This window comes from Crocuta crocuta, unplaced genomic scaffold (assembly GCF_008692635.1).
Source record: "Crocuta crocuta isolate KB4526 unplaced genomic scaffold, BGI_CrCroc_1.0 scaffold9, whole genome shotgun sequence".
Classification (NCBI taxonomy): domain Eukaryota; kingdom Metazoa; phylum Chordata; class Mammalia; order Carnivora; family Hyaenidae; genus Crocuta; species Crocuta crocuta.
Window position 1 is genome coordinate 9,534,791 of NW_027551567.1, and position 21,972 is coordinate 9,556,762.

Sequence of the window (21,972 nt, forward strand, 5' to 3'; positions counted from 1 at the left end):
TGATCCAGAAGGGAGAAAATATATCCAAAAACACTGGCCACTGGGCCTAATCCTGTTGGATTAGGAAAGGCTGTTGCTATTGAACAAAGCCTCTGCTAGAGACCACAAATAGATACAAATAATACCAGAAGGGGACCTGAACAAACGAAACTGAACAAGGAAGTCCTGACACGTTAGATCCATGACTTGCAGTGAGAAGAGTGGGCCCACAACTCTTCAGAAGAACCGCGTCCATTCTTTGGGCCTGTCATCCGTTAGAAGATGGCGAGGAAAGAAATGGGACGTAGGGTGGGGAGAGGCAGCAGTAGCGGTCTCCAGCTACGAGAAAAGTTAAACAGTGAAGCACTGAGCAGTAAGGTGGCTGTTGTTCCCTTAGTAAAATGGATATTGAGAGCTAAGGGTTACCTAGCCTAGAAAAACTGGGAGCAAATTTTACCAAACTTTACTCTGCTGGGACACAGACCCTGGTTCCCCTCCTGATTCACCGTCAACAGAGTTGGGGGTAAGTGAAGTCATCTGAGAAACAGGAGTGCAATCACTGTAACCACAGTACCTAAGTTTTCTCTCTCTTTTTTTTTTTTTAATTTATCTTTGTAATCTCTACACCCAACATGGGGCTTGAACTGATGACCACAAGATCAAGAGTCACATGCTCCTCTGACTGAGCCAGCCAGGTGCCCCTAACTTTTCTCTTTTTATATAAAGAGTTAAAAAACACCATGAGTAGAGTTGTAACCTTCATTATTAAAAGTAGAAAAGTAACATAATTATTTTAAATAATTAAAATATTAATTATAGACTTTATATTAAAGAATTAAAAACAGAATAATTAAAAGTTCAATGGCTAAACGGTCCTTGGGAGGAACTTCCAGAATCTTTGACAGAAGAAAAAGGTGCCTTCTTCAGACAAACGACTGAGTTGCCCTATCGGATTTAGGAAATTGTTGAGAACCCTATGGAACTTCTCTCTTTAATGTCTACCTACCAGTATTCAATTTAGATTTGAATAGATATAAAAGGATGTATGCCATTTAAATGTTCCTTTCTTCCTTTTAAGAATTAACATGTTCCCAAAGTGATTTAAAAGTTTCCTTTCAAATTCTAAGGAGCCTCCACATCTTCCAGAACAAAATGCTCAAATTTAGCGGCTATGGGATCTTGATTAATTAAGAATGTTAATACCGTGTTTGTATTTCTGACTTAGAAACTAGTGTCTTTGTTTCTGCTGGACTCCCCACTGGCAGAGGCGAAGAGGAAAACATGAGGGTTAAATGAGCAGCGTGCCCAGAAATGGAGAGTGGGAGAAATCCCTTATTACCAATGATGCCTGAGTGTCCAGGAGCCAAAACTGCAGAAAAAGAATCTTTTGGCTAATTTATGGTTGGCCAGATGCCACCATTTCTGGCCGGTGGCCAGAGGACCTCGGGGAGAAAAGGATGGCAGGACGCCACCAGAGAAGGTCAAGCACTTCATTGCTAAAGCTGCCTTTGGGTGTAGCTGCTCACTGGGAAACTGAAAACTTTTTGTCCAGCAAGCTTCCCAAGTGATTCCTTAGCACATGACATTTGCCAACCTTTACCTAACTGATCCCTTATCCACTCTGCCAATCAAAGCAACGGAGAAATTTCATCTACACTAAATGGGAACAGAAAACAGAGCACTCGCTCCAATACTCTAGGACTTTACATACGAGGCTTCGTTCAACAAATACCTGTCGGATGACATTAAGGCTATCTTTCATGAGGGGCTGTTTGTACTGGCTACTTCCAGTTGGCCTGGAAAAATCATTTTTCTTGATGAATATAATTATTACATGAATTTCTAACTGCACCGAAGTCGCTAGACAGTGGATTTCCAAGTTAGAAATGAAGTACGGACTCTATAGCGATGTAACAGCCTACACACTTAGATTCAAGCCTTTTGAGACAGATATGTGACCTCAGGTAAGTGACAGTAACAACTCAGTATCTGAGTGCAGTATCAACACAAGACTAACATGCCCATCAGACAAGCTACTTCTATAAGGAAAAGCATTCTACATTAATTTAATGGGCTTTGTGACTGGCTTCCTCAAGGTGAACAACACGGGATGGGAGAGGCCAGGGATTCTCAGACCTACAGCAGTCTGAACTGTATATAAGAACTGCTATACTACTGATCCCCTTCATCCCTGATAATTTCTGGGATCTAAAAAGAAAAGTCTTATAATTCAAAAATGTTATTTGAATCAAGTAGCAATTCTGAATATACAAAAAGTAAAAAAAAAAAAAAAAAATCACTGCCTTCAATATGTAAAACTCAGAGAGTGAGCTGTCCAAAATAAAACAATTAATAATATCTAGTGCCTCCAAATTCAAGAAATACTAAATACTGAAGAAAAGTGTGTGTTCTTCTCATTGTCAAAAGTACCAGTCTTGGGTGTCCAGCTGGCTCAGTCAGTAAAGCATGTGACTCTTGGTCTCAGGGTTACAGGTTCAAGCCCCACATTGGGTGTAGAGATTACTTAAAAATAAAACTGTAAAAAAAAAAGAAAAGGTACCAGTCTGGAAGAGGATATTCATAAGGCTTGGCAGCAGATTTAAATCGGAAGTTAACTTTGCAACATCATCCTTAACATTAAGGACATACGATATATGTCATACTGGACAGTAAAAGCGTAAAACAAAAGATCTTACTCTCTTTAAAGTGTTCTCAATATAGTTTCATTTTTCTAATTCTTAATTGTGATGTTTACAAAAAATAAGACTTAATTTTATATGTTCTGTACAATAATAACCCATAATCCCATTTTTTCTGGTCTCCTTTAATTCAAGCCTATCTCTTAAGCCCTCTTGGTGCTCACACTTGATAATTTTAAAAGCCTGCCATTGTCAAATAAGGTTGAGAAAAACTGGCTTAAGGGCATTACACTCGGATGCTCAAAATGTCAAAGAGAACACCTGTTGGCAGCTCTAACATTTACTATTTAATCAACTATGAAAAAAAAAAAAACTAGTTGAAGCAGCAGCTGCCACCCCAGAACAACTTAATGCACTAATCAGAAAACATGTTCATGAAAGAATCAAAAAAATAATTTTTAAGAACTCTTTAATAGGGGTTATCAATGGCTACTGATGGGTTATTCCTACTCCATGAACAACCAAAGCCCTTAAGCATTGTTCATTAAAATTCCTTATATTTCCTTACATTCTTCATATCTTAACAGGAGTTGCTCATTCACAAGTAGAAGGAAAAACAACATAATGCAAAAAGCTCAGAACCGGGCTCTCGAAAGCTTGAGCCTGGGATCCGGCTCGCTCACTCACCACTCAAGAGTTTGGTAATATCTACCCTCTCAGAACCTCAGTTCCTAGCTTATGTGGAGGACTAGATCAGGGTTCCTCAACCTCAGCACTACTGACGTTAGGGGAGGGAGGCGGCTGCCCTGCGTACTGTAGGATGGTTATCAGTATCTCTGACCTCTACCTACAACGGGCCAGTAGACAGACATGTCTCTAGACTCCTGTTGTGACAGACATGTCTCTAGACTCCTGTCCCCCCCGAGTGCAAAATAACCGCCACTGAGAATCACTGGAATAGCTATTGCCTCACTGTCTTTCCAGCTCTGATATTCTACAAAATATGTTAAATCTTATTTTCTTAAATGCTATTTGTTAAGACACTGGTCAGCATGCCAATTGTGAGACATGATTTTGATTTTTAGATAAATTGAAATAAAATAACAATTTGCACCAATTCTAATTTTGTTAGATTCTAAAGTCTTTTGGGAATGAAAATTCACAAAACAACAGCAAACCAATCTGTAAGGGAAACTAATGTAAATGAAGTATATCTCAATAATATTTTCATCCCATTTTCTAGGGTAACTCCTTCAACTGGAAAAAAGAGACAAAGAACACACTTAATATCCCTTTTGATTTATTTTTTATCTAGCTCTATCCCATGTGTACTTTGAGAAGACAAAGTTTCTTGTGGAGCGCCTGGGTGGCTCAGTCAGTTAAGGGTCCCACTTCGGCTCAGGTCATGATCTCAGAGTTCGTGAGTTTGAGCCCTGCATTGGGTTCTGTGCTGACAGCTCAGAGCCTTCATGAAGCCTGCTTCAGATTCTGTGTCTCCCTCCTCTCTGCCCCTCCCTTGCTCACACTCTGTCTCTCTCAAAAATGAATAAACATTTAAGAAAAATTTTTTTACATAGAAAACAAAGGGCCTTGTGATATCAGAAGCAATTTAAAGTGCCTGACTTTTGGGAAGAAAGACACTTAAAGCTAACAATTCTTTTAAAATATTTTTAACAACGATATTAGGAAAACAGTTTACACCATTTTAATACCTGTTTTCACTCCAGATTCATGGAACACTTAACTATCTTACAACCTACATCTGGTGTTCAATCTGCTATGAAGTCATAAATGTATATACTTCATAGGGAAAATAAATCATGTACTTCATTTCCCTCAGGAATCACCATTATTTTACCAAGTTTGTTCTTCAGTAAAATTAGTTTCAACTGCCTAGAAGCCAAGCCGTCTTTCACAGATTGACATTCCTGACATTATGTCCGAGAGGATGACTATCACCCACGTAATCCTTTCTCTGCAGCAGGTCACTTTTTCTGTTGAAGAGGTTAATTTCATAGTTCATGTGAAAGTATATGAGACTTGTCAAAAGATTTTTCCCTTCATCCCCCAAATTGAAAACTTACACTGGAAAAGGGACTTAAGAGAAAATTAAGGGCCTAATGTGCTCATGATTCTCAAAGGACAGAACAATTGTTATATTCATAAACCCCTAAATATAAAGGAAACTGATACATAAAGCAAATGTGCTCCTCTTCTGAAAGACAGACACAAGCACAAGGAATACCAAAATATGCGCTCATGAGGAACATCTAGCCCTTTCCTTTACTGATGAGGCCACAGAGGCTGAAAATCAACTCGCAAATATTGGCATATTATAGAGGAGAACATATCTTCTCCACATGCGTGTCCTAGTTTTCCTTCCTGAATCCAGTGTATTAAAGTGTCTGGTTATACAATTTCTATGATATTTACATAAGAAAACAAATAAGCAGTTATATTCGTCTTCCCAAGCTGCTAGGACACGCCACAGCTGTGGTGTAGAGGAATGAATACGGTAATGGAAAACCATCAAATCCCATGAAAAGGCAGATGTTTGGGCCAGGAGACTAATTCAGCAAGTCCTCTGCTATTCCTTTTCTCACCTAAGTTTCCCCCAGTAAGTGGACCAAAACAGAGCCTTAGGAACCACAACCCAGCAACGTTCACGTTAATACGGCACAGTGTTAAATAAAAACATGCTAACCTTGACATACCAAAGTGTTAGGTGAATAAAACACAGACAATATATAGACAATGACAATAATGAGGACACATTTTATGACATGTGGAATCTGTTTTATATAAATGAAAGGATGTGTGATATTCAACAAAAAAGCACACAGACCCTAAAAAATCAACTACTTTTTGAATTGCCCTCTCCTACCCACTGCTTCCCAGAACACACCTAGTTCTAGCTGTTTTAGATCAAAGGATCCCTTGCTTAACGAGGCTAACGCTGACATTTGGTGTGCAATGTGTCAATGAGGTCATACTATCTAATTTCAGTTTTCAAACCACCCTTATTATTTTGTTCCCTCAAAGGACAAGGAAGGAGAAAAATGGCTGAGGGGCGCTAAACTTACTTATCTGGATTGTCTGCGGTACAAAAGAGCTCTCTCTCTCTTCTTTCCTTCATAGCATGGTCCCTAACTACACAGCTCTCCTTGTCTTTAATATTAAGTAGTATTCAGCATCACAATGTTAAGTCGGTAACCTGCAGTTCTTCAAATTCTCCCTTTCGATGGAAATGAAAATGCTCCTTAGCAGTTCCAGAGTATTGGTACAGGGCCAACACGGACGGTCTCATCTCAAAGTGGAGGCTGCCACCTACCGGCCGTGATCCGTTCTCTCAGCACTCCGCTCCGCCCCAGAAAGCTAAGCAATCCCCTTGCAAGACGGTCTTTGCTCTGCCATTCAACGCAACGTGTTCAACTACATCAATTTAATATTTTAAATACAAACGGTTTTAACCTCCAAAAATACGAGGCAGACATGTTTTTAACAGCTAAACACCCTGGCCTGTACTCAAAAGAGCAGACAATTAGTTTTAAAAGAGACATGCTTTTTTTTTTAAATATAGAAAAAGTTCTGTTTTAATATATTTCTCTCCACCATTTCCCTTATTCTTTACTCCTAAACCCTGAAGCTCATTCCTCATTACAGAGAGCTGATTTAATTGTTCACATTGACCAATCTGTAAATTATTCAAATCTTCAAGTAACAGTACTAAAGCGCTTAGAAAACTTCACAGCAGCTGCTGACAATAAAGGTAAAAGCTAGCCCTTAATTAGCTCGGCCCTCTGTCGTAGAAACATAAATCTGCAGGTGCCCTCTAGGAGTAGAGGGCTTTCTCAAGTGAGAGTTTCTCCCTGTTTTAATCTTTTTTAAAGACAAAAAAAAATCAGGGGTGACTGGGAAGCTCAGTCGGTTAAGCATCCGACTTCAGCTCAGGTCATGATCTCACAGCTTGTGGGTTCAAGCCCCACATCGGGCTCTGTGCTGACGGCTCAGAGCCTGAAGCCTGCTTCAGATTCTGTGTCTCCCTCTCTCTCTGCCCCTCCCCGGCTCATGCTGTCTCTCTTTGTTTCTCAATAATAAATAAATGTTTAAAAAAATTTTTTAAAGAAAAAAATCAGACCACCAAACATAATTAAAGGGAGATAAGGAAATCCCCTCTCTGAGACAGTAGGCCACTGTCTTGGGGAGAGGGTGAAGGATAAGTTCACTCAACCACATTCACTTAATAAGTACTGCCAGACACTATTAGGAGCTAGGGATGCTCGATAACTTAAATACAGGTTGTCTTCCTGAAGCTGTCCTGTGCAGAGATCTGGTGGGGGTGCAATCGCAATGCAACCTGCAATATGTCAAAAACATGAAACATGAAATCTGAACAGTGAAAACTAGTGCTTGGGTCTCCCTGGGAGGGTCAGGAAGAGCTTCAGAGGGGAAGCTTCTGAAGGCAAAATTGGAGCTTACCAGCTAATCAGATGGGAGAGAGAGATCCAATGGGTGTATGCAAAGGAAGAGAGAGAGAAAAAAAGGCAGAGGCTCAGAGAAAACATCTAACAATTCAATATCAGTAAAGAATAAAGTGAATTTTTAAAAAGAATAAAATAAAATGAATGAGGTCAGGTAGATAGGCAGAGGGCAGAGCTCAGTCTTTTGTATATCCCACCAAGAAATGTGCCTTTGAGAATGATCACAGCAAAGCAGGGACTGGAGGGAGGGTGACTGCTAAGAAAAGGGGTAAACATGTCCAAGCAAGGAGGATTAAGGATCTGAAAGCAGACCAGGGAGGCAAGAATAGAAAGGAGACACCATATCAGAGACCAGCTATGAAGATGAATTTGTAGGGCATGACTGGGGGTGAAGAATGAGAAAGGAGGAAGAGACTAGAATCCCCCCAGTTTCTGGCCCAGGTAACTGAATGGACAGTGGTATGTTCACAGAGATAGGAAGCCATGGATTTGCTGGATGGAGTTGGAAAACCAGAGTTTGGAAATGCTGAGTCTGAAGTGGCTGGAACATCAATGTGAAGGTGTGCCGTGGTACAATGAATACAAAGATCTGAAGCTCAAGCCAGAGGTCTAAGCTGGATTTAGAAAATCTGACGTCACTTGTGTTGAGCAGCGGGGGACGTGGATGAAATGCCCTAGACGGAATGGGTAGAGTGGGAAGAGCACCGTGGATGAGAGAGAAAACAGGCAGACAGCCAACAGAAGACTCGCCAATTTGAACAAGCACTCGGCATGCTACCATATTGGCTCAGGCAAGACAGACTAGTGAGGGCTCGAAGCTGCTCAGAAGCACAGCTACACCAGATGTAGACAAGACTAAGTAAACAAAAGTACAATTCGTCCTCTGGTTTCCAGTTCCACACACAAGGAGCTTGGAAGTAGCCACTCTGTCCTAACAGCAAGTGAAAAGCTGAGCAGACCGAAAAATCAACAACTCTTCTTGGACCCATAAGGCGGGGGGCTCCAGGGGGATCTAAAGAGACAGAGAGATGAATATAGGGAATCGACTTACCAGAGCAGAGAGTGAAGAGCAAAAATCACTGCAAGAGCCAGTGCCAGGATAGGAAAACTTGAACTGTGCTTGAGGAATTGATGGAGGTTCAGTGTGTATAAGTCTGAGAGGTAAAAACTCCAAGGAGTCCAGTCATAGAGAGGCCTCCACAATTCTGTGAGGCTCTCCTCCAAGAGCTCTGATAAACATCGGAGAAAAATCCCCTCTTGCTTCCAGCTGGGGAAGCAGACAAGGAACCATTTTGAAATTTGCCACAGCATTCACTTTTTTTTTTAATTTTTTTTAATGTTTTATTTATTTCTGAGAGTGAAGGAGAGACAGCATGAGCAGGGGAGGGTCCAAGAGAGAGGGAGACACAGAATCTGAAGCAGGCTCCAGGCTCTGAGCTGTCAGCACAGAGCCCAACATGGGGCTCAAACCCATGAACGATGAGATCATGACCTGAGCCGAAGTTGGACGCTTAACCGACTGAGCCACCGAGGTGCCCCCCCTCCTGTTTTTTTTTTTTAATGTTTATTCATTTTTGAGAGAGAACATGAGCATGAGCATGGGACAGGCAGAGAGAGAGGGAGATAGAGGATTCAAAGTGGGCTCTGAACTGACAGCAGCGAGCCCAATGTGGGGCTTGAACTCACAAACTGGAAGTTCATGACCTGAGCCAAAGTCAGACACTCAACCTACTGAGCTACTCAGGGGCCCCATAGCACGCCCTTCTTAAAAAGGCCTGACCTCAAGTAAAACCAGTTAATGAGAGCCTAATCTGCTATGAATGTATAATCAGAGTGTAATCAACATGGGGTAAGGAAAATGGCAAATCCAGTCCGCTCCATCCATCCTGTCCCATCTGAGAGGGAAGAAAAAACACTTGTGAAGTTCACAGTCCAAAGGCATAGGCTCAATAAAGGACTTAGACCTATCACAGGACTATAGAATGCTTCCTTTCCCTGTACACCTCACTCCCACGTCCCCAAAGGCCTATTTACAGCAACTCCTTTTACCCAGTGCATGTCCAGCTATGAAAGGAAAATTATAAGGCATACCACAAAGCAAAAATCACAATTTGAAGAGACTGAGTAAGCATCAGAATCAGGCATGGCAGGGATTGGAATTATCAGACAAGGAATTTAGAACAACCATAATTAATAAGCAAAGGGCTCCAACGCATAAAGTAAATAGCATGTAAGAACTGATAGGCAATGTAAGCAGAGCTGAACAAAAGTATAATTCTATGTTTTAAACAGTTAATAGATGCAAATATACTCAGATATATTCAAATACGGTCTAGAAGTGTGTACACCAAGATGGGTACCATGTGTTTTTTTTTAATACTCTGGAAGTATGGACAATTTTTTATGTTCTCCTTTTGTGCTTTTCTATATTTTCCAAATTTTCTGCAATGCATATGCATTGCTTTTGAAATAAATGTTTAAAGGCTTTTAATTTTTTTTAAAGAACTAAAGTTTATAGGAGTCTGAATCCACTGGAACTGAGACAGTGTAAGGTAGTTGAGACTGGCCCAACCATCTCAAAATCTAAACAGCTGTTAGTAACAGGGGACAGCAGAGGGACAGGACTCAGAAAATCAACCTGCTATAAAGAGTAAAGAATTTCCTGGTAAGCAGGATGGACCATGCCATGGTATCTTAGATCCAAGTATAATATAATCTCAAAGAAGAACGAACAACAATTAGAAAAAAAAACAACAACAACTGGAAAGACCATCCCTCATTATTTACACGCAACCATGAGTTTCAGAGGTCAGTGGCAAAGGTAAGAAGAAAGGTAGGTGTCAACTCCTCCCCCGAAACATAAGTGCTTTGCTGACTTCCAGATTAGTTAAGACTCCGAGAAGAAATGAAAAGTCAAATCACTTCAAAGTCACCCCTAACAATAAGGAGTTGAAATACATTCCTTACACAGCAAGTCAGGGCAGGGGAAGAGGAAGGGATGCTGGGATCGGCCCAAATGCTCTCTAACAGTTTGAAATCTGAGTCAAATGGAGTGAGTGAAAGCAATAGGCAGAAATCAATCACATGCCAAGCAAAAGGCACAGAGCAGCCAAGGTAAAACAAGTGGGAGCGTAATGGGATGGTTAATTTTATGGATCAAATTGGCTAAGTATGCTGCCCAATTATCTGGTCAAATACCAGCATAGATATTACTATGAAAGTATTTTTTAGATGTGAATAATGTTTAAATCAGTAGACTTTCAGTGAAGCAGGTGACTCTTCATAATATGGATGGGCCTCACCCAATTATTTAAAGGCCTTAGGAGAAAAGGCAGGTTTCCCATACAAGAAGAAATTCAGCCTGAAGACTGCAACACAGAAACCCAGCCGAGGTGTCCAGCTTGCTGACGTACCCTGCAGATTTCAGACTTGTGAGCCCCCTCACTGTGTGAGCCAGCTCCTTACAAAATAAATGACTCTCTCTCTCAATACAGGTATACGTGTAGGCATATAGATACAGGTATGGATATAGATTATAAATATATAGAGGTACATATACATACAAATAGATATAGATGCATATATAATACCTATATACACACACATATATAGATATAGCTACACAGATATATCCTAATACTTCTAATTCTCTGGAGAACCGTGATTAACACAGGTAATAAAAGACGAAATCTATTAACAGAGACTAATCGGGCAGAATCTTGAACTAGAGGGAATGGAATTGAAATTGGCTAAAGGATCAAAGCTTCCTGGATTTGAATGACATAATAAACAGTACATTTAATGAAGATTATTTTGGCATCTATAATATGTGAGATATGAACCAGGTCAGAGGGATGCTACAGTTAGAACGCACTGAAAGAGGGATGCCTGGATGGCTCAATCGGTTAAGTGTCCTACATCAGCTCAGGTCATGATCTTGCAGTTTGAGTTCAAGCCCCACACCGCTCAGGGCCTGGAGCCTGCTTCGGATTCTGTGTCTCCCTCTCTCTCTGCCCCTCCCCTGCTCATGCTCTGTGTCTCTCTCTCTCTCAAAAATAAATAAACATTAAAAAAATTAAAATATCCTTTAAAACAAATACACATTCAAAGAACTATAGACCAAAGGATTCTGTGGATGACTGTGAAATTGGAAAACAAAACAAAACCAAACCAGTAACTATCTTTACAATAAAGATATGGCAAACAATTCAATAGGCATACCCCATATTTTCAAGATATTTAAATAAAAGCTATACAGGAATACTATTCATATATAAAGATGCTAACTTACCATATTTGTCTCGCAAACCAACAGTACATCTAAAGACTCCACCAAAGGCAACATCTTCACCAAATATTACTGAAAAACAATGTTTAAAGGACATATTTTATTTGATAAGCCCTAAATGATACTAACAATGAAAAATAAGTAATTTTCAATGTTTACATTTTAAATCAGAAAACAAATGGATTAAAGGTTTAAAATAAGGTTTTGACCCCTCTGGAAAACAGTGTGGAGGTTCCTCAAAAAATTAACAANAAACCAACTTGACAATAAACTATTTAAAAAATAAACAAATAAAATCAAATAAAATAGGGTTTTGAAACTTCAACATTACTGACATTCTGGCCTGGATAATTCTTTTGTTGTAACAGCCTGTTCTGTGCATTGTAGATACACAGCAGCAACTGCTCCCTACCCCGGGGATGACAGTTGCCCTCCCCACACACACAGTCCTGACAGCCAAAAGTGTCTGCAGACATTGTTAAACATAAGAGGAGGAAGGGGGATTAAAGTCACTCCAATTGGTTAGGAACCACCGATCTAGGATGTCATCTTGTTTAACCCTTGAAGAAAATGAAGCCAGAGAAGTAGTACGGTAACTGGACAAGTCAGAAAGAAAGCTAGAGGCAGAACTATGACTCACACTTCAGGCTCCTGAGTGCCTGGCCAGTGGTTTTCTTTCAGACATGGTATACAGTGAAAGGAAACAATCTGAAGGGCTGAAGGAAAAGCATTCCAAGCTGAGAGAACAGTCACAAACAGGAAAAGCACTTAAACCATGTGGAAGGAGGCAAGTATGGTGGGACAGAGTGAGCAAGGCAAAGAAGATAAAAATGGGTGTTCAAAGAGCTGAATTCTATTCCTATTAATGCACCTGACCAGCTTTGTGAACCTCAGGGGAACAATTCACCCCATTATTTACTCAAGATCATTCTCAGATGGCATTGAAACAAAGCAAAATCTAATCATCCACTACTGTAGCTCTTACTTTCTCCTAACAAATAACCCATTCTTCACTTGACCTTAAAACTAGGGATTTTCAGAGGCAGTTTAAGCATCAGACTTTGGCTCAGGTCATGATCTCACAGCTTGTGAGTTCGAGCCCCATATCAGGCTCTGTGCTGATAGCTCAGAGCCTGAAGCCTGCTTCAGGTTCTGTGTCTCCCTCTCTCTCTGCCCCTTCCTCGCTGATACTCTGTCTCTGTCTCAAAAATAAATAATAGGGGCGCCTGGGTGGCTCACTTTGTTAAGTGTCCGACTTTGGCTCAGGTCATGATCTCATGGTTCATGGGTTCGAGCCCCACATCGGGCTCTGCGCTGACGGCTAGCTCAGAGCCTGGAGCCTATCTTCAGATTCTATGTCTCCCTCTCTCTCTGACCCTCCCCTGCTCGCACTGTCTCTGATTCTCCAAAATAAATAAAAAACATAAAAATTTTTTAAGGAAATAAATAATAAAACATTTTTAAAAATTAATTTAAAAAACTAGGGATTTTCAAGTGGAACCCCAAGGTATACTAAGTGTATATATACTTACATATACTAATACATATAAGTAAAGTCAATCAAATTTAGAAAACATAAAGCAGGACAACTGTTTTTGTATCAATGATTAAATTTGATGAGCTGGTTATTTATAAATATTAAAGTTACTTCCAAAAAATCCTATTACTTAAATGTATTTCAAAGGAAAGCATGGAATCAAATCTTCATTTCATAAACAGATTCATAAATCTGAATGAAGTGATACTTCCCATTTTTTCCTAAATGCTGGAGAAACAGAAGTCCCCAGTAGGTATTAATCCAGAAAGTATTAGTATAATATCAGAACCACACAGACTATGGGAAAAAGTTGACTTAAAGATGTTAGATATACATGAGAACTAATTCACCATGAATTGATTTAAAAAGTGTGTTAACAGCATAATTTGATATATTAACTTTAATCATTTGGTCAGATCTTTTTAAAAAATTTCAGGTAGATATAATGTTAACCATTGAACTCGAGACTCAGTATTTCCAGCAAATTTTTTATTTGAATTAACACAACTACCATATTCAAGCACAAAGGAATTTTACCTGCAGTAGGATCTTTAGCCAATGAGTTATCCAAGGCACTTGTTATCGCCTGGAAAAGATTCATTTTCTGAGTTTGCCCTGTAAAAATTAAAAAAAATTAAGTAACACTTCCTACATTGTAAAATATATTAAAAACAACTAGTTTCTTAACAGTTGATTATAACATGCTTAAAATCAACATACAAAGGAAAGTATAGAATATACCATGTGAATTTATTGGATTATTCACAATGATGCTGGTTCTGTGGAAAATACAAAAGCAATACAGACTTCGGTGCTTGACCACGAAACAAAATTTTCACGTATCAAACAATTAAAAAATAAAGTATAAAAAAGGGAAAAATAAATATAATCAAGTCACCAAGCGTGTGTAGATAATAAATAAAAGCCAGAAAACAGAACTAGTCAGAGTAAAAGTGGTCTGGGATGATATTTTGGACACGTGTTGAGAAAATAAGCCCTAGGGACGCCTGGGTGGCTCAGTCAGCCGAGCATCCCACTTCAGCTCAGGTCATGATCTCGAGGTTCATGAGCTCAAGCCGTGCATTGGGCTCTGTGCTGATAGCTCAGAGCCTGGAGCCTGCTTCGGATTCTGTGCCTCCCTCTCTCTGCCACTTCCTCGCTCATGCTTTCGTTCTCTCCCTCTCTCTCTCTCTCTTTCTCTCTCAAAAATAAATAAAAATTAAAAAAAAAAAAAAGAATATAAGCCCTGACAAATACATGTGACTCAAGGCATGTGTTAAATATTCCAGTAACAGCAAATGGTCATGGGCCATAAGACAATGAAGAAGGCTAATGATAAACTTCAGCACTCAGAACTTGCTGGTGTTTAGAGAATACTATATATACTCCCATGCCTCGACACACCAGACTCGGTCCTTCCTACTGTCTCACTGCTCAAGTAGAATCTCTGCAAGCCAACTTCTCCCTAAAGAGGTAGACAGGATGGTTAAATGGGACAATACATGTAAGGCAGTTAGAAGTGCCTAACACAGTAAGTGTTGAACAAATATGAGCTATTTATTGTTAGAATCTGCACTTTGTCCGTGACCTTCATCTTGACTGTGGCATTATTCTGAATGGTAGAAAACTTTGTTTAATAAAGTTCCAAATGTTGAAACTCAGAAACAACATTACTTGAGAGCTTTAAGTCTTGGTGCTGCCCAGGACCCACAGATATCTCAGAACTTTAGGTCAGCTCCTCTCCGAAAGCACTCTTCAGGATGGAGAGAGGCTTCTCCTGAATCTCCTCTAATCCATAGGCCATCTTCATTTTCACCCATAGCCAGCCATGCTGATAGCAAATCCCTTGAACACCTGTTAATTTCCCAGACTACTGTCCCATCTAACCTCTGTACTTCTCGGTAGCCTGGTGTGTCCCAAAAACCAAGGTCTAATTCACAGTGTGGGTCACAACAGCTACTGCTGTTGACATCAACCTTGTGGTTGTGACACAAGCTGGTGACTCACCCTTTTCCTAGAGACTCATCTTCATCCCAAGCCCAGCCTGGATCCACAGCAGGCTCTGGTCTAGGACACTTTCCATCTTCCAATATCCACGGACACCCAACCCTCTGACTCTACCTGCTGTGACCAAAGACATCTCTCTGACCCCTTCCACAATGCTGAAGCCCAGGCTTCAGGTCTTGGCAACACCCACTCAAACCTCAGGAGGCTGCCATCCGTGCCAAGAAAAAAGGCCTGTTTCTACTCTTACTTTTGGCGGGGATAATAGGAATCCATTCAAGAAAGTAAAGTACTCTTACGCTACATATGCCAAAGGGTATAAAATTCACATATGTCCGTGATGACCTCAAAATTTATTTTTCTTCAGGCTAAGACTAGATCATTTAATAGATGCTTGCCTTAAATCCTTCTCCATTCTATAAAAACTCTTTAATAGTATTTATTCGTACCCAGCATCAGATGATAATGGTTTAGAGCAAACTTTCCCATTCTTTCTCCCATTTCACACATTTCCTAAAGTCAGATTTTTTTTTTCTCTTATGATTTTCATAGCTAAGAATCTAAGAGGGATAAAAATGCCTAAACATCTAAGGTGGCATTTATTTCAAGCATGCTGGCCATCTGAATTAATCCTGAATGCATCCAAGACATCTTATTTCATTTCTATTCAACAAGTTTTAAGTGCAAAAAAAGCAAAGACTTAAACAATAAAAACATACCAAATAAATCTGGAAAGTATTGCTTAATTACCACAAAGAATTTACTCATCTTGTATGAAAACAATTGATAAGTAAGAGTATTTAAGGGTTTTATTTCGATGTAAGCACAAAACCTTCCACTTCTGAATACTTTTTCAAATAGATTCAAAATTTTAGGGGTTTAGATTAACTGCTATTCTACTAGATGCTTTTAAAAGATTTAAATAATTTTAATACAGTAACATCTACTTCCAATTATTTTTAAAGTGGCAGTATGGTCTGTGAACGGGTCAGGAAGAAATCACAAATTATTCATAGGTAGGATCATTTTAAATATTTATTTCCCTTAGAATTACTTATTCTCCTACACGTTAAAGACCGTTGATAACATAGGCCTATGTGCCGTCATGACAAAGGATGTACCTGTAGCACATCTAACTATGAGTGCTAAAACATTATTCAACACTGCTGCTCAATCATGCAACTACCAATATTAGTAATGGCCGCTAAGCCAGACTGACATCTCTTCTTTCCCAGGGAAAAAGTTGTAACAAAACAAAAATATACACAACAGTGCAATTTCCCTAATCAAGGATACAAGCTAATGGGCACCCATTGGTAAGACACAGCTTTAGAGCCGGAAGTGAACTGCTCTCTTGAAATTATCCTAAGCAGAGCATGTGAAAAAACAGGCCATCATTACTGCTGCAAAGATACATTAGCAAGTAATGCAGGGTCAGTGGAATATAAGAAACACAATAGAACATAAGCCCTAAGAGGTCACGGACTCTTAATCTGTTTTTGATCAGCGATATATGCTCAGTGCTCATGACAATGTCTGACATGTAGCAGGTGCTCAAAAAATATTTGTGGAATGAATGACTGAACAAATGAACTTATGAGGCCTGCTCAATAAAGATAAAATCTACAAAGTAAATTGCTAATCAACCATTTATTTATTTATTTTTACAAATAGTTTATTGTCAAGGTGGTTTCCATATAACACCCAGTGCTCATCCCCACAAGTGCCCCCCTCCATGCCCATCTCACCCCTCCCCCCTCTACACCCATCAGTTCTCAGTTTGTTCTCATCATTCAAGAGTCTCTCATGGCTTGCCTCTCTCCCTCTCCCCCACTATTTCCCCCTTTCTTCTCCCCCATGGTCCTCCGTTAAGTTCCTCCTAATCCTCCTATACGTGCAAACATATGATATTTGGCCTTCTCTGCCTGACTTATTCCGCTCAGCATAACACCCTCAAGGTCCATCCATGTTGCTACACATGGCCAGATTTCACTCTTTCTCATTGCCATGTAGTATTCCATTGTATAGATAGACCCACATCTTCTTGATCCATTCGTCCACTGATGGACACTTAGGATCTTTCCAAGTTTTGGCTATTGTGGAGAGTGCTGCTATGAACATTGGGGTACATGTGCTCCTATGCATCAGCACTCCTGTATCCCTTGGGTAAATTCCTAGCAGTGCTATTGCTGGGTCATAGGGGAGTTGTATTGTTAGTTTTTTGAGGAACCTCCACACTGTTTTCCAAGGGGCTGTACCAGTTTACATTCCCACCAACAGTGTAGGGGCGCCTGGGTGGCTCAGTCAGTTAAGCTAATCAACCATTTAAAGAGAAAAATACAATAGGATAAAATACGTACCAACATTACAATTCAAAGTTAGACTGCAGGAGAAGGGGAATGAGGCAGAAGTGAGACTGCAATGGCATCTTCAGTTATTGTGAATAACTATTCAGTATGTGGTAGCATTGAAGAGAGAAGCCTTCTCTCTTCACGTTTGAGTGAAGACGTAGTGAAACGTTTGAGTGAAACGTAGGCACGTTTGACTCAAGAACCCCAGCTCTCGGCTTCCTTGCAATATTGCCTCTAGAAAGTTACAATGTCCCAAATGATGGCAGAAATGGAGTATGGATGGGATGAAAAATAGACCAGAGGAAATACAGTGAATAATACTATATGACGGTGTATGCTGACAGATTATGACCTTACTTACCTGGGTGCGTACTGAGTAGTGTATAGAATTAATGAATCAATATGTGGGACACTGGAAATGAAAAAAAGGTGAGGGGATGAGGTGAGAAACTATCAAGCACATTCCTGGACAATAAATAAAGAAACTTGAAGGTTGGTAAATAACAGTAATAATAATAAAAACAACAACAAAAAAAGGGCCAGGAGTCTCTGTTCAAATGAGATGCAAAAGATGCAGCAAATTTGGGGAAAGCCAGGTTTTAGGTAGGGTTAAGAGGGGGCAAAGTGTGGTGTGAAGAAACTGTACGAATGCAAGAGAAAGCATGGTGGAGCACTCAGGGGCACGGCCTCTTAGAGCAAACTGAGCAGACGACTCGAAACGAAGTCTGGCTTCACCTCATACAGATAGTGCCACCTAGGGAATTTTGGGGTTGTTTTTTTCCAGGTTTATATTTAAATTCCAGCGAGCTAACTACAGTGTCCTATTAGCTTCCCGTATAGGGTTTAGTGATTCATCATTCCAATAAAATCCCCAGGACCCATCACAACCAGTGCCCTCCTTAATACCCATCACCCAAGTGTCAAAAAGTAGAGTTTAACCTCTTTGTATCTAAATTTCTTTACTGTAAAATATGGGAAACAGAATATCTGTCACAGCACTGTTATATGAGGATTAAATGAATTGCTACAGGTAAGGCACTCAGAATAGTGTTTGGTATCGGGTGACCTCTGATAATAGTGTCTGCTGTCATCATCATTATCATTTGATGGAGTGCCATGGAGAGGTCTGGATGAGCAATGATAAAGTAAGTATCAGAAAACACAGTAGGAAGACAAAATAGGAAGGACACAATTGGGCGCAATTCTGATAAGACTGGGAAAAGAGACATGGAGAGAATTGTCTCGTCTCAAAGGTTCCCAAGTTCTGACATGGTTGTTTTGGTGCCACAGTAGCACTCAGACGAGCCTACCTCATGATGCTATCTTCTGCCAACACTTTCAATGCTATAGGATAAATGTTTGTGTCCCCCCACCCAAAATTCCATATGTTGATACCTCATCCCCGATATAATGGTACTTGGAAGTGGGGCTTTGGGTGATGACTAGGTCATGAAGATGGAGCCCTCCTGGAAGGGATTTGTGCCCTTAGAAAGAGACCCCACAGAACTCCCTCGGTCCTTCCACTATACAAGGTCACAGTGAAAAGACAGCTGACTAAGGACCTGGAAGCAGGACCTCACCAGACAGAGAATCTGTCAATGCCTTGACCTTGGACTTCCCAGCCTCTAGAACTGTGAAAAATAAACTACTGTTGTTTAGAAGCCACCAGCCTACGGTATTTCGTTACAGCAGCCCAAATGAACTAAGACATCCAATCCACACATCCAAACCTAAGTCATCCTCTCTTCAAAAATGTGCTTCTCTCCTCCAGCATCTGTCATTTGTATCAGTGATACCACTACTCTACCAACCATTCAGCTACCCATTTCCCTTAGCCCTCACGAGCAAAACAGCACCAAATCTACTCAATTCCTTCAAAATACACAACTACGCCCACTGACATTCTCCAAGTTTAAACAATTATATCCTCTCACATCTCTGCCTCTTAATATCCTAATCAATTCTATAAACTCTCCCAAGGATCTCACACCAGCACATCTCAAGTCACTCTTCTACCTACAAACAATCAATGGCCCTCCACAGCCCACAGAATAAAATCTGAACCTATGTGTAATGCACCGGGCAGTGTCAGCTACCCTGGACATATTCAATCTTTTCTCTCCCCCAACCTTTCTTCTGGATCTCCAAACTTAACTTCTACCCCTCCCCCTTTTCCTCTAAACAAACTCACTCCTCCTCATTCCTCATAAAACCCTATGCTTTCTAACCTCTCTTGTATTGGTCCCTTCTCTACAAATTCTAATACTGGAAAGAAGACCTTCACCCTCACAAAAAGAGGACTCTTCAGTGTACCTTTGATTTCTGAGCGCTGCCTATCTCCCCCCACCAACTGCAGTGGCTTTCCCAGTCACCACTGAACAAGCTTACCCCACCTCAGGGATTTCGTCATTTATTGTCCTTATTCCTTCAGGAAAAGACTGTTCTACCCTGGTCTTCATTCCTCGCAGTGAAGCTTAAATGTCACCTCCTCAGAGTCAACCTTGCCCATCACTCTATTTAAGCGGTCTCTTTCATGTGTCAAAATAACCAAAAATTTAAAAATAAACCTATTTGCAGCATACATGAAAGGCATAGAGTTACTATCTTCATTAATATCTTTAATATACAAGACATTAGCACAAAAGTAGTATGGGAGGCTTTAAAGATAGACATATTTGGGCCCTGCTACTTCTCAGACTTGGGCAGGCCACTAACATCTCTGAGCTTCAATTTTCTCATCTATAAAATGAGCATAATACTCTCTAGGTCACGAGCTCACTGTGAGGATTATAGACTGATGTCTACCACACACCTGGAATACAGCAGCTGTTCAATAATGATAGATAGGATCAGTATTGATAGAAAAAGATGACCAGGCATATAAATTTTTCAATATGCAAAAACAAGGAACATCCAATTCATAAGAAAAAAAGACATCTAGCAAATAAATATCTGGTAAATGTTCCTTAATAGAAATAAAACAAATATATAATAAAACAAAGTGCGGTTAGCCCAAAATATCCAAGCGTGTGTGCACACACACAATTCTGATACCAAATCCAGTGTGTGTGTGTGTGTGTGTGTGTGTGTGAGACTGAACACACAGCCATGCAATTCTGCAACATGAGCTGAGTCTCCCACAACTCAGCTCAATGCTGACACTACCTACCTAGAGCCAGCATTGGATGCCACACGTTAAGGGCTCAGTCCTTGTTCAGACCGCAACCACCCTCCAGTTCAGAAGCCAGCTGCAAGTCCAAGTCGTCACCTGTGCTTCTGACTGNCGTGCTCTGTTTCTCTCTCTCAAAAATAAATGTTAAAAAAAAAATAAATGAGTGCTTGGCAGACAAAACTGGATTTGTGTACATTGTACACAATTGTCTTTACTCCTCATAGCAACCTTTGAAGAAGGTATTATTAGTAAGTCCCTACTTACAAAGAAAATGAAGCTTGGAGAGGGTAAGTGAGTAGTCCAAAGGCATCAGTCGCAGGGCCAAAACCAATCCTAGGACGATCTGATTCTAAGGCCAAGATTTTAACTACTGAACTACAGTGTTTCTACTCCACGGACACACTGTCTTCTAAAGAAGGTTATGAAAACTATGTAATAATAAGGGAAAATACCTCTGATTAAAGAATGCAGATTGCATTTGTATTAAAACTACAGTTACAGGAAACTTTAATTCCACTAATTTTATTAGTGGAGTAATTTAATTCCACTAAACTGAAAGGAACTGCCTGCAAAGATACATCCATCCATCCTTGCCATTAGCAGTATTTACAAACAGCAGTGGATGGTGAGATTACTTTTTCTTACTTGTTTCTATTATCCAAATTATCTGTAACATGTGTAACATTTGTTATTTATATTATATATTTATTATTTTTGTNTTCACAGTTGGGGGGGGGGGTGAAGGGATTAAGAAGAGCTGTATTCTATTCCTTAAGTATTGGGCTAAAGTTCCGGCTTTGAAGACAGAATTCAAGGTTCAACTTGTTGGTGAGAAAAAAAGTGCTACTCACCTTCATGGCATCTGCTGTTTCACAAGAGTGTGACACCTCTTAGTAAATTATTTCTATATGCATTACAGCACATTGTTTAGAATGGAAGCTCTAGAATATGGATGATTAAAATCCAAAGCAGAAGCTATCACTAACTTATCTGTGTAACCTTGGACAAACTATGTCAAGACCTCAGTTAATGTTACTCACCTTTAAAGGTTGTCCTAAGTATCAAATGAAACAATGAATGTAAGTTTTTCAACGCGGTACTTGCCTATGGTAAGCACTCAATATATGTTCACACTTGTTATTCACAAGACACCCTTCCAAAAATATCACTCTGACATGTGAGAAGTTAGCAGACAAAGAAAAGGTAAATGTTCTCATATTGTTTCCAACGTTCTGATAATAGACACTAGATCTTTCAGAGATCACATAAAACTTGCAGAAGAAATGGTAAAAGTCATGCAATTGTCATAGAGTGAGGAGTTTGCTACGTGCCCTTCCTATCAATGAGAGTGCTAGATGGCCTCCTCTTCGGGTCACTTTCATCAATTAACTGCTCCTTGGCTAAATGGCAGTCTAGTCCAGCACAGGCTCATTGCTAGGCTCAAATGGAAAACCTGGATTCTTGCCCATCTCTAAGAACAACCTGTTCTATGACCTTGGGAAAATCAATTCAATTACTTAG

General features: G+C 40.0%; 1 protein-coding gene across 4 annotated transcripts in view; it reads right to left on the reverse strand.

Moving 5' to 3' along the window:
* Positions 1–21,972, reverse strand: part of BCKDHB (branched chain keto acid dehydrogenase E1 subunit beta) — a 207,743-nt gene that overhangs the window by 185,066 nt on the left and 705 nt on the right. For 3 of the 4 annotated variants that reach the window (XM_077750336.1, XM_077750335.1, XM_077750338.1), the window contains exons 2-3: positions 13,462–13,539; positions 11,391–11,459 (exon numbers count right to left, since the gene is read on the reverse strand). In XM_077750336.1, the coding sequence (XP_077606462.1) occupies positions 11,391–11,459; positions 13,462–13,539 (147 nt within the window). Of the gene's footprint in view, positions 1–11,390; positions 11,460–13,461; positions 13,540–14,598; positions 14,831–21,972 lie in introns of those variants that run through there. The other variant, XM_077750337.1, reaches the window with a different exon arrangement.